The 14,189-nt window shown below is 40.4% G+C and overlaps 1 protein-coding gene across 1 annotated transcript; it reads right to left on the reverse strand.

The window, feature by feature from the left end:
• Positions 1–9,055: 9,055 nt before the first annotated feature.
• Positions 9,056–13,708, reverse strand: LOC126828498 (uncharacterized). The gene is made up of 4 exons (XM_050558274.1): positions 13,123–13,708; positions 12,079–12,299; positions 10,514–10,609; positions 9,056–9,805 (listed from the first exon to the last, which is right to left on the reverse strand). The coding sequence occupies exons 1-4, from the start codon at positions 13,637–13,639 to the stop codon at positions 9,383–9,385; spliced, it is 1,257 nt and encodes a 418-aa protein (XP_050414231.1). The 5' UTR covers positions 13,640–13,708; the 3' UTR covers positions 9,056–9,382.
• Positions 13,709–14,189: the final 481 nt, after the last annotated feature.

A 14,189-nucleotide genomic window follows, 5' to 3' on the forward strand; every position in this document is an offset into this window, starting at 1 on the left:
ATGGATGAGAAGTAAAGCTACTCGACTGACACCAACCTGACTATTTACAGGCCCGTAACTAGGGGTGGGGGGAACGCGAGGGGGGGGGGGGGTCTTACAAAAAGTTTCGCCCCCCCCCCCCCCCCTGTGAAAAAATTTTCGACCATAAAAAAAATAGATATACATTGTCCGTCAATATTACAGCACCCCCGAGAACACTTTCCGCCCCCCTCGTTGCTCTGAGCTAGTTACGGCCCTGACTATTTATTGCTCGAACAAATTGTACTTTTTATTCGACTTTCGCGGAAAAATCAGTATCTGAAACATTGTTGCCTCGAAACGCTCGGTACTCCACCCCTTTGAAAACTCCTGTATCGACCCCCTGAATCTTTCTCAGTACATTTTGAATATTATGCTTAGAGTTGGAGATAGACTACTATAAATAATGTCCGTTTTCTATATCACCCGGGCACTGCACATACTGCACTTCACTGATGAAAATTAATTCCATAATGCCCACCGAAGCATTAACTAAATTGTATTTAAAACAGCCAACGACATTCCCAAAATATATCCTACAGGAAATGAAGTTTAAATTGTATCGCGATATGCTAGTTCGTCGCCAGGGCAAGTTCAACCATATCTTCAAATATCTTATGACTGAGAAACGGTTCCTGATTATCGGTCATTTTCAGTGGTCTTAAGATCAGTAACTTCGCCCTATACTATTTTTTTTTCGATGTGGGAGACGAAAAACAATTTTTGACTTTCATAAGTAAAATTTAGCCCCCCCCCCCCCCGTTTCAGTCTTCTCTATCTCACCTACAATTAACTGAGACTGATTGTTCTTTATATGATGCATATGGATGTTTATATGCAAATTCACTCATGGTCGACCTTTACCCTTTCACTGATTCCTTATGTTCGCGGGAAAGAAGACTCGCTTTGTTTGTGGTTTACGAAATAGATAGTAACCCGAGTAAATTATCTTGCACAATTTTAATCAATGCCGATCTTTAGACAAAATGGTCGAACTAGCCCCATTGCATTAAAAGTATCAAGAATAAAAATAAATGTGCTGCGAACATAATTTGTGCCAAGTTTGGAATACAATATAGTTTGAACACCCTACGATTTAAAATTTAACCAATTGGTCAACTCGTAAATTATTTCTTTTGACCGGGGGTTTTCAAGTCTAATTATTATAGGTGGATGATTGGTATCATGTCGTGATGTCGTGGTGTCGCCCTTCATAAGGCAACAAGCCGACAGCCCAACATCACGACATGATACCAATCATCCATCATAATAATTAGACTTGAACGGCCATATTCCTCTCAATACTATGATTATATACACTGATCCTGGTGTTGGTCAAGAAAGTTGCCAGGGAATTTGCAGAGTGGTTTCTCCCTGACGGTAGTGCAGGATAAAGGGTCTGGCAAAGTACAGTGTCTAGTTGTGGGATAAAAATGGAATGGAATGGAGTTTTTTGGCACGTCAGCTCCAACCGAGCTATATTGTGCCAAACACATGGTGATTTTGACAAGACAATTAAAACAATATCACATAAATATATTTATATACATAAATAAAAACAAGTATCACAGACAATAATGTTTTTAAAAATAAATATAAGTCCTTTATGTATATAAATAGTTAAAAACAAAAATACGGGATATCTTTATCTTCTATATATATATATATTTGTGACTGTCGTTTGTCTGTCTGTCTGTCTGTCTGTTTGTTCGGGGTTGGCGGCTACACTAGGTCTGCCCCGAGTCTGAAATTTGGGGTATAGAGGTAGCTCGGACCGGGGAGTAACATAGGCCAGGTAGCGTTAGTCTACCACTTCCGGTTTCGGAGTTATGACCCCCGAGCGAAGCCGGTCTGTTCGGGGTTGGCGGCTACACTAGGTCTGCCCCGAGTCTGAAATTTGGAGTATAGGGGTAGCTCGGACCGGGGAATAACATAGGCCAGGTGGCGTTAGTCTACCACTTCCGGTTTCGGAGTTATGACCCCCGAGCGAAGCCGGGTATCTGTCTGTCTGTTCGGGGTTGGCGGCTACACTAGGTCTGCCCCGAGTCTGTAATTTGGGGTATAGGGGGTAGCTCGGACCGGGGAGTAACATAGGCCAGGTGGCGTTAGTCTACCACTTCCGGTTTCGGAGTTATGACCCCCGAGCGAAGCCGGTCTGTTCGGGGTTGGCGGCTACACTAGGTCTGCCCCGAGTTTGATATTTGGGGTATAGGGGTAGCTCGGACCGGGGTGTAACATAGGCCAGGTGACGTTAGTCTACCGCTTCCGGTTTCGGAAATTCACAGTTGAATTTCGATGATGCCTATCTCCAATAGCCCGATTGGTGCAGAGCAGGAAATTAGGAAAATTGAATGAAATGAAATTGTGTTTAAAGCCCTACTGTTCTGCTCTGACAGGGCTAATGAACAGTGGCGGCGCCAGCCGTCGGTGATTGGAGGGGCAAAGCTGGGGCAAAGTCCAAGGTTAAGGGGGCAAAGGCACGAGCTTCAACTAGGGGTAGGGGACCTCCCCCAGAAAATTTTGAAAAACAGGTTGCCGGAAATGCAGCCTGGTAGTATTTCAGGCACTGATCGATGAGGTAAAGTGTTAAACGAACGGACTTGTGAATCACGACGAAGCCCACACACGAGCGTCAAAGTAGGGAGTCCTCTCCCAGAAAATTTTGAAAAATAGACTGCCGGAAATGCTGTCTTACAGTATTCAGTCAGGCACCGATCGTCAAGATAAATAGATCTGCCCAGATACCGTTCGTCGCCTGATCACTAATTTATCCGACTAGAGAACAAAATGTCAAACGAACGGACTTGCGAACCTCAACGAATTCCCCTTGTGAGCGCCAAAGTAGCGAGTCAATTGGGGACCTCGCCAAGAAAATTTTGAAAAATAGACTGTCGGAAATGCTCTACAACATGCAAGTTTATGACTGAGTGGGGATGTGGGATTTATTCACCGTAGAAGGTATTGATTACCGAAACGTATCACAAATACTTTTTTTTATTTTCTAAAATTATTGGGGGGGGGGGGGCAAACAGAGGGCAGAGCAGATTAATGGGGGGGGGGGGCAAATGCCACTGCTAATGAAGACGGGCATATGCTATACAGTGTACAATGTACTGTGAGGGAAACGTTGCCCAGATTCCAACTGTCAGGCGCTCTTTTACGTGCTTCCTAATATGTACACGGAAGCTCGATTTTTTGTCCCATCCCCTGCTGGTTTTTTTTGTCCTGCACTGCCGACATGGAGAAACCTCGCTGCAAAATCCCGGGGAACATAATCATAGTATTGAGAGGAATATGGCCGATAACCCCACGACAACCCGACATCACGACACCACGACAACCCGACATCACAACATTTTAACCCGACAATACGACATTTTTACGCGACATTACGACATTTTTAATTTCGTGGTGTCGGGTGAAAATGTCGTATTGTCTGGTTAAAATGTCGTGATGTCAGGTTGTCGTAGTGTCTGGTTAAATTATCGTGATGTCGGGTTGTCGCCGTATGAAGGGCGACACCACGACACTAGGACATGATACCTATCACCCATCATAAATTATAGCGACCAATTGGTCAACGTTGGTCAGTGGTCATTCCTCGGATAATATTGGTGGTACATGTATATCCCACTATGTCCAGAATATCAGGAGCCAACAACATCACTAGTAGCCAGGTCCTTAAGGCCATCAGCAGGGCCTTTATCCAAATGACAGCGGATCTATCAGTCCAACAGGTGAATGACTAACTTACACGAGGCAACAACATCCCAGATCGATGTAAAACCTTACCTCCTATAGGAAACAGCGACCACGACATCCTAATGATTGACATACCTCGTAACATCAAATGCTCACAAGCCAAAGCCAACCATGCGAAAGATTTTTCTCTGGAAGAAAGCTCACCTAGTAAATATGGGGAACCACCTTGACACAGAATTTGGAAAGTTCAACAACAACCAAGACACCAGTATTAATACCATGTGGTTAACAATAAAACAACTAATCACAGAATCGATAGAAAAACATGTTCCAACCAAAAGAAGCCTAGCAAGACTCAGCCATCCTTGGATGAATAATCAGTTTCGTCGATTAAGTAAACAGAAACAGAGAGCGCACACCAAAGTCAAACAGACTAAAGATGCAAAGGACTGGATGAGATACAAGAAAATCAAGCCAAACCTACAACGAGAATCCAGGAAGGCCCACACGAGCTTCATGCAGAACATCGTCAGTGAAGACCCCCATGAAAACCCTAAGAGATTTTGGTCGTATATTAACAGCAGAAAACAAGAGACTACTGGTATAACAATGCTCAAGAACAAAGAGCGACACACCACCAAAAGCTGACATCCTGAACACACAATTCCAGTCTGTGTTCACCAACGAAGATTACACAAGCATGCCAGACAGAGGTCCTAGCCCTCACCCAACAATGAGTCCCATCCATATCAGTGAGAGGGGTGTAGTCAAACTACTCAGAGGATTGAGACCCTTTAAAGCCACAGGACCAGACGATACACCAGCACTCATACTAAAGAACTTGGCAGACCATCTAGCACCTTATCTTACCAAATTGTACCAGTACCAGATGACTGGAGAAAAGCCAACATCGTACCAGTGTACAAAAAATGAGAGCAACATGTTACTGCTAATTACCGCCCTGTCTCTCTGACCTCAATTGTCTGCAAACTACTAGAACACAAAGTGCATAGCTCCATTATGGATCACTTCGACCGAACCCAGATACTATGCGATGAACAGCACGGTTTTCGATCTAAACGGTCATGTGAATCGCAACTCCTTATAACAGTGAACACCATAATGCAGCACATTGGGGATGGAGATCAGACAGATATAATCCTATTAGATTTTGCTAAGGCATTTGGTAAAGTGCCGCATATGCCAGACTACTACACAAAATGGATTTCTACGGAGTCGGAAATAACTCGCTTAAGTGGATTAGGCAGTTCCTGACCGACAGATCGCAGTCCGTGATACTCAAGAACCATAAGTCAGACCCACTCAACGTAGTATCAGGAGTACCACAAGGTACATTCACGGGCCCCTTACATTTCTTAGCATATATCAACAATCCCCCAGAAGCAATTCGCAGACGACTGTCTCCTCTTCCGTCGCATCCGCAACTACAAAGATGCTGCAGCCCTCCAGAAGGACTTAATATCATTGGAAGACTGGGAGAAGAAGTGGCAGATGCGTTTCCACCCAGAAAAATGTACAGTCATTCGAGTCCCAGGAAAACGTCAAATCCATCAGATGACACACTCACTACATGGACAATCACTGGAAGTAGTTGATAGAGGGAAATACCTGGGATAAACCATCAACAGGGACCTGACCTGGACGAAACATATCAACGAGACAATTGGAAGGCCTCTAAGACGCTTGGTTTCCTGGGGAGAAATCTTGGCAGGTGCACCACCTCGACTAAAGCCACAGCTTACACAGCCCTTGTGAGACCAGTCCTCGAGTATGCGGCAACAGTGTGGGACCCGCACTAGATAACTACCATACGAGAAATAGAGCAAGTACAGCGACGAGCAGCCCGCTTTGCTTTCAACTGCTACCAAGATAACTCCCAGGCTGTGTAACAAAACTTTTAGACAACCTCCAATGGGAATCTCTCCAACACAGTCGGTGGAAGCAGAGTCTTGTCACCTGCTATAAGATACATCACCAACTGATTGCCATTGACCCAGAGAAGTTTTAGACAGCCTGCGAGAGCAGAACCCGAGGAAACCACAAACTTAGACAAACAAGAGCCAATAAAGAGAATTACCAGCATTCCTTCTTCCCAAGATCAGTAAGATACTGGAACGGACTCTCATCACAAGTAATGGAGGCGGGATCCTTAGAAGAATTTAGGGTCAGGCCGTGTACCACCCCCCGGAAACCTACACAGCAAAAACCATGATAGACCACATCCAAACCTGTATATATTGTTAATAATTGTTAATATCTGTACATACTATCCACCTTTGGACTTTTAAGTGCTTGCGGAGAAGTTTACTATACGTTTGTGCATGTGTCCAAGTCAATTACACTCTAACAGAGGCAGAATCGATAATTGGAAGAAGAAGAAGATCAGTGTTACCGACAAGTCTCACAAGTTGGTTTATTATTAAAGGGAGAAAACTATTTCAGGGTTAATGCATGTGTAGGGTATACATAAAAGTGAACTTATGTTTGATTGGCGTGTACATTGAACATTTATTTTTATCTTATAAAAAAAATAAATGGAAAAGGTATAAATACAATTCGAAAAATGTGACATTCAGTGCTGGAGACTGTTGTAGCACCAGTAGATTATCTCATCTTCGAAAATAAACTCATACTGTATGTCCTAATAGGCATTTAAATTCGAATTAATTGTGCCCGCATTCCAATCAGTATGTTATGAATTCATCGAGGTCTCAAACGAATTCACATTGAAACATGATTCGTTAATTATTCGTTAACAATTGTCGCAAATGACCGATGAAATACATTAAAAATAGCTTGTGAATGCATTGAGACGAATTGTGTTTTCTTCCGATTTTGATGAAACTTGGAATGTGATTCTCTTTTGGCCGTGACAGAGTTATTGGCCCGTACATCTAAGTAGTAGAAATTCGTCAAAAAATTTCCATATTAAAGGAGCTGGACCCTCTAACTCAATATTTTCCGTAAAAGTCAAAATTAAAACACGAATTAAAATTCAATGTTGGCCCATTTCAATCAATATTGATGTTGTCATTTTCCGTGAAAATATGGGATCCTAATATCCAATATTTAAGACATAATGAACATTTTAAAATCAGAACACGAGTCGTGTATATATGGTTTCGGGCACCATTTGTAATGACATGGGAAACGTACACTACAAGACAATGCAGAAGTAATTAGTAATGACTTCTTCTCATACGATAAAAAATAATATATAAAAACGCGTAGAAAGGACTAATCAAGCGTAAACGATATACATTCATATTACATTAATATATGCATTCAGATCCATTTTCGGCTATTTTAAGGTTCCAAAGAACAGAGCCATGCACCCTTTAAATGAAACACACCGTGTGACTTTATATTCACGGAATTATACATCCCAAACTTAGGCTGCCTGTGTACAGTTGAAGTAGATGGATCGCTGCGTGCAGTATGGTATAGTCCTTCCCTTGATTGAATTCAATCTCCTCATCTATTCAAATGGCCATGGCCACACACACACCCGCATATTTCGTCAAGGTAATACATATTTTGAACGGGAAAACGGCTTAGTATATGGATTTGCATAGTTTTGATATTTGGTCCAGGCATTTATGAAATTCTATGAAGAGCAAATGCGTATCATTGTTTTGAGGGCGGTTTATAAGACAAAGGGAGGTAAATAAGACGGACCCCTCATCACTGGTCCCTCACACAATTTAGTCATTATGATACCAACCAGTTATCAGTATTGATACTAGCATGGAAACGCAAGCAAACCGTAACGTGTTTAGTTATACAGTGATATAGAATAGTGACAGGCATTGGCGTTTACTAGGACCATTTTTCGGCTACTATGAGAGAGTGTCCCCAGCTCTGACCAGTAGAATCCCCCGTTCTACGCTATACATCATGATTTGCTATGGATGTTGTTGTAAGTTTGACCAAATACGTTAAAGGTTTAACGCATGATACAATTAATATGGAATACAAGTTACTTAAAAGTTAATTTCTGGTGATTATTGGCTAGAGAACCCTGGTCGAAACGTCGCCAGAAATAAACATTTATGTAACTTGTATTCCATTTAATTGTGTTATGTGTTATTTTCACAATTTGTTAAAAGTTTTAGTACATGGTGCGTTTATCCACAGTTTTCCAATGATCAGATATGGCTAAACTATATCAAATAGTAAGTTACAAAGGCGTGTTTGCGTCAACATACCAAACGATACAGACGACGAATTGACGCATATAACATAGCACTTTCATTTATTTAATAAAGCCGACTGGACCTTTCTTTCTTTCTAGTTTCAGTTTGGTTGATCTACACTACGTGAAGATCTAACTACTTCCTTATAGATTAGTTATCTTTTGGAAGACTAACTGCTGGTGATTGGTAATACCATTTGTATTCGCTCACATTTGTATTCACTACACCAAGGTCTAACCACTTCCTTATAGATAAGTTATATTTTGGAAGTCTAACTGCAGGTGATTGGTTAATACATTTTAATGATTTGTCGCCCTTACTTTTTCGTCCGCCCGTACGTCGGTCCCCACTTGACTAGAAGTCTACTGGACACAAGGATTACCATGCGATTTTAATGTTTGTTTTATTGATTATGAACTTTATGACAATTTCTGCTACTGTTAAACACTTTGAGCTATAAAAACTATTTAACAGTTTTGACGTCACAATTATCATTGGACCTTTTTAAAATTTAAATGGATTGAGCTGAATGGAAGGAGACGCATAATGGTTATGAACGATTTCTGAAAAGTACTCCTAGAGACCCATCGGATCTTTAAAAAACTGACCAGGACATTTTATATCGTTGATATTTTGATTGTGTTTTCTTTGTTAAATGTTAATTAATTAATTCGAGTACCCTGTAACGTGTATTCAGACGTACAAAATTATCCTAGAAATGCGATTGTCGATTGAATAGAAACTAGTTAAAATGTAATATTATTAAACCTTAATGTAGTGCTTATGCCGCTGAAGTAGTTTTTAGCGAGGGATATGACACAACATGGGCACACCCATCAGAATCCAAAGTATCCAGTCGTTCGGATGGACCGGAAAACCGAGGTCTCGTCGTGTACACATTGGCGTGCACGCTAAAGATCCCTTGGCAGTTGAGTGATTCCTATCGTTGTAAAAGCTTCCTATTCGATTCTTTGAGGAATAGTGTCAAATATTCGTAAGCAATTCGACATATCCGTCCGTAACTCATTCGTAACTGAATAGCTACAATTCGTATACACGATTCCTTCATTTCGTAAAAGAAAAAGAAACGAAAGTGGTGTCTAATTTTAATTACACGCTTAAATCCCACAGCCCACTTCTTTACTGTGGGCAAGGAAGGGACATGATCCTAACAAGTGGAGAACATATCACCGTGTATCTGTATGGAGTTAGTCCTTTCAAATGCAGGTACTAGATGACTGCCCTTTAGCCAGTTTTGTCTATCTCCGGGGTAGGTTCACAAGTTGGTCTAGTACGAAGACAATAATAACACTACAGTTGCAGTTCTTACGTCTATGATTTATTCAATGGATGTACTTGTTGGTGGCAAAAGTTTGTTTCAAACCAACTGATCTATCCTTTTCAGACTTAGAACTTTTCAGCCAGCCCTCCTACACATGTAGTTCTTAATCCTTATCTCTGGGTTCTTCGACTGTAAATTCCATAGTGAGCCTTTCTTCTGCATCTTTCCGACTAAAGTAATTATACACCACAACAGTTGGAGCTAATATTGCTAGACCCGCTAAAGTGAAACCTGTTGTTGTATTGAAAGTTGGCGACCAAAAGAAATGATCTTCTTTTGTCTGGAATTTAAAGAAAGACCAGAACAATGTTGCCGTGGGAGTTACAAGTGACTGGACAACAACGGCATAAACTGCACCCTCGGCGTATTCAATTAGCAAGAATTGAAAAAGATTGGCGAAACAATATCCTGTAATAAATATCCACATTTTTCCAACTAAACCGTTGCATGTTGAGTCCCAAGGAGACATAAAAGTACAGTGAATACCCCTTGACAACTTGGTCCCAAAATCGGAGATGGAAGCCGCCTGAAATTAAAAGTTTAAAGTAATATACATGTAGTTAATATTTGTGGAAAAACTTTGCACTGGGATAAGTTATGAAGAATATATAAAACCCTATACTCCTTATCGGTAATAATGGATTAATTAATTATCGAAAATCCAATTTTGCTCGCTGGCACTTCGGCCCTAGGTCTCTCTTAATTTATTTGTGTTATTGTTTGAACCTTGCGTGCATATGATACCCATCATCAAAAGGGGGGCTGGGTAGCCATGTCAAATGGGTGTTACTTCCATCCCGGGTGTGTACGTGACAGGGAGAATGGTCACCACTGCCTGCCTAGTTTCGTGGATTTCTTTTGGACACTCCAGTTTTCCCTTACTGCTAAGGACCCATGTAAGGAAATCATTTACATCTGTAATCCAAAATTGACTTGGTGTTGAGTGGACGTTAAACGCTATTTTGCCATCTATACCCTAAAATAAATGTCCCTCATATACACTTCATGACGTAGTCCGTCTTCATCAGCACAGTCCGTGCAGATAAGTAGGACGTAAAACTCCATTTCATTCATTCATTGGTTCACTTATTCACTTTGCACATAGATGTAGCCATGTAAGCACCTAAGATTGGTCTAACACACAAATATTTTCGCGTACATTACATTCAATAAGCTAAAATTGTAGCCGTCAGACAAAATTAAAAATTAATTTGTTGTAGTCTATAAACATTACCTCGCCAAAACCAGGAATAAAATCAACCCAAAACATTGGGAAAATAGTCAGAATCTGAAACACTTGAGTCCACATTAGGAAGTTGAAGGAATGCGCCTGAAATAGTAAAAATACGATCTAAACTAGAAATATCCAATTAAACTACTTATTTTGTATCATCCGGTCGTTCAAAAGGCTACATTGTTTGTTTGAATTGTAAAGAAACCCCAGACTGAGACAGTGTTGGTAAATTCCGAGAATATTGTCCAGCTCATGTATTTTTCGACATTGGGGTCCATTGATAGGCCTACTAATGTTTCTTTAAACGGTCAATGAGCAACTGTGGCTAAGTGAGTAAGACGCCGACTCGCTAGCCTGGAGGTCACAGGTTCGATCACGGTGTTGGTTGAGAAAGTTAATCGGGACTTTACGGCGTGGTTGACTCTTGTCAGTGGTACAGGACGGAGGGCCCATCAAGGACAACTTTCTAGTCGTTCAGATAGGACGAAAAACCGAGGCTCCGTGCACGTATAAGATTCCCTGGCAGTTGGAATTCGATATAAGAGTAGGCCGTAGCGCCGGTGTCCGAGGTCCAGGCAAAATTTCTCTCATACCCATTTCATCGGTCACTTTTCCAGTGGAAATAACTATCCGCCAAACAATCGGCCTGTATGTTCCCCGTCTGTCCCCATCCCTTGTAAACATTCTACAAGCCAGAGTCTGTAGGATTTCATCTAAATAGTTTTACTAGCCGTAGTCAACGCGTTTGTTGCGGGGTGGGGTGCAATATCACCCTGTGATAAGGAGGAACCCTATATAGATTTTATTTAGATTTTTAATTTGATACTTCGCATTTATGCATTTCCTAGTTACCGCCCTATAAATGCTACAGGCCTTTTATTTGTATAGTGTAATGACATTAGCCATTTTATACGTAAACATTTTAATGGATATCTATCGTGAATGATCATTTTCAAGGAAACCTCATTAACACTCTAGGGGCTACAGTATCAACATCAAAGTTGTCACTTTGTATTAGGCTTCGATGATATTGTATGTTTATTATTTGATATCTCTGTGGGTTGTCTACTTAGATATTATAGATGATGGTTAATTGTTGGGATTAAGACTCGTGTTAAATCGCTAGAAGTTATAATTATCATCCGATATCTTTGCAAAAAAACCTTCGATTTTCAACTATGTAAGGGCAAAAAATTATTTATGTCTACATTATGATATCATTATTTTTAATGTACAGCTACCGGGAAAACACAGCTGCGTTTTTTTTTAAAAACTTCACTCTAATTGGTTGTCGCCCTCATCTCGCGTTTTGAATGTGTTGCTTAACACGTGACTCAGCTGGCGAGAGCTGTTAATTTGTCGATCGTTTCTTTGTGCAAGGGCTTTGTTGTCAAAAAGAGTACTTATACTTTAACATTCAATTTGATACATTCATTCCTACACCGTTAAAATATTTTTAACCTATCGATTATTTCCCTTATATGGGGTTTGAGGGTGGCTTGTGTTTCGCTGCCTGGCAAACGCTGTTTTAAGAAGCTCTATATTTGAAAGGTTTTATAATTTACCTCATCCCCCTTTAGGACCTTTTCGCACACGGCATTCTGGAAACCTATGGGTATAAAACCAATGACAAATAACATAGGCCAAAGAATTCTAGCACTGCTAGACTCAGAACTGTCGCCACTGCCACCACCACTGCCGTTTAGGTTCCATATCTGGGGTTCTACCGTGATAAACAATGCAACTAATACAACAATAACACAAACAAATCTTCTTAAACTTATACCTGTAAAATAAAACAAGATAAAATAAACCCAATACAAGGGGAGTTAGTTTATTGACTGCAATAGAATTCCGTGGGCATTGGTGGCTCATGCAGTAAGTAAGGCGCTGGCTTGTATACCTGTTATCTGAGAAAGTTCTTCGGGATTTCCTTACGTGGTTCCCCCGTGTAAGTGGAGCAGGATTTATCTTTTAATGCAAATAATGTCTTTGAACGTCACGCAGGCCAGATAAAAGAACCAATGCCAGTACATTCTGATGAAAACACAGATCTATATTTCGTTTCGTTTTTTCATACTTTCGATCGCCTGCACTTGCATGATGATCTGACCGGTTGTACTGGAAGGTCGCGTCAGGGGTTATACGAGCGGCTTTTGGCCTATGACGTCAGACATATGATTAACCAATCCACATTGATGTTTCTAGTGGGATGCCCACAGTTTCGTGCACAGCACGCCAAGAACTCGCCCCAACAGACCATTTCATAATCCCTCACATCAACCAGAACGCAGGTTATATAACAACACTTCCAGGTCCTAGTGTAGTAAAGACAAGCAAAACAAAATTTTAAACTATAAAAAACGAAACGAAATAGAATCTGTGTATTAATAAGATTGATGCCAGTAGGAACTTGACGAAGAAGTGTCACGCCAAGGGTAAGATTATTTTCTTTCAATCTGCTGGAACATTTCATATTAATTATCATGCTAGTCTCAACTGATGCTATTAAAATGCTGGCGATACGTTAAAAGATGTTCATTATACTTTCTGATAATGAGACGGGAGTTGATGCTATTTTCGTGTTAATACAAAACATGTTAATTTACCTTTCCTAAGCAGCACAAATCGCGAGAGAACGGTAAATGGAATATTGGTTGTTGCTAAGATCCCTTGGAGATAAGGCGGTGTTCTATTAGGGGGACTGGCAAACACGACAAAAATTCCATTCAGGGTCGTGGTTAGCCCCATGACAAATAACCATTTCCATTGAGTGCAGGGTTTAAAGCTCAATGATCGGTTAACGAAAAATTTCATAGCAAGCATGATTACAACAAAGACAAGCATAAACCACACATTAGCTATCATCAGCAAAGCATATGTATCGCTTTTAACTTCATTCATTGTTCCAGCAAATACTGGTAAGGACACATTCATCAGAACATTCATTAGAATGTTCATTACAGCTATAAAAACGTTCAGAGTTCCTCTCGATACAAAGCGTCGTTTGGTAGCCACAAACTCCCCGTCCACGATATTGTTAAGAACATTGTCTTTCTTTTGAATATTTGAGTTGCTGCCAGCCAAGAGTGGCTCCGATTCGTCATCAACCCTCAGCAATGACATTTTAACGATAAAGATGACAAAGAAATTGCTATTGTAAACCAGTTTAATTGATGTGGTAGATGTTCCTCATAACCTGGAAGATAGAAATAAAAAAAGAAACGTTTTAAGTTTTGGGAACATTTATAAGCCTAAACCTCACTTATAGCCTTAACGGAATTGTTTAGTTAAAATATCCAAATACCTAAAAAATATCCCATTGATAGCTCGTGTAGAATGTTGTTCGAATCCGATGAACAGGAGTATGACAGTCTCGTACGAAATGAACAATTCAAATATTTATTCGGTCTAGTCAAAATGTAGACCTAAATATTAAAGTGCAGGACTAAATCACTACGCAGAATCTAAATCAGAATATCTTGATCAGTAACATATCCCGACCTAATAATTCTCTATGATTTTCTTCTGGTCGTATTATGCAAGATCGACTTGTGTACAATAATCGACATACTTTTCTTTAATAATAATTATTAACTAATATGTATGTATATGTTATGACATAGACCGTACTGGCATGTTTGATATTAATTTTTACCGTCTTTTAAATTATATA

The sequence above is a fragment of the Patella vulgata genome, chromosome 7, assembly GCF_932274485.2.
Source record: "Patella vulgata chromosome 7, xgPatVulg1.2, whole genome shotgun sequence".
Lineage (NCBI taxonomy): Eukaryota > Metazoa > Mollusca > Gastropoda > Patellidae > Patella > Patella vulgata.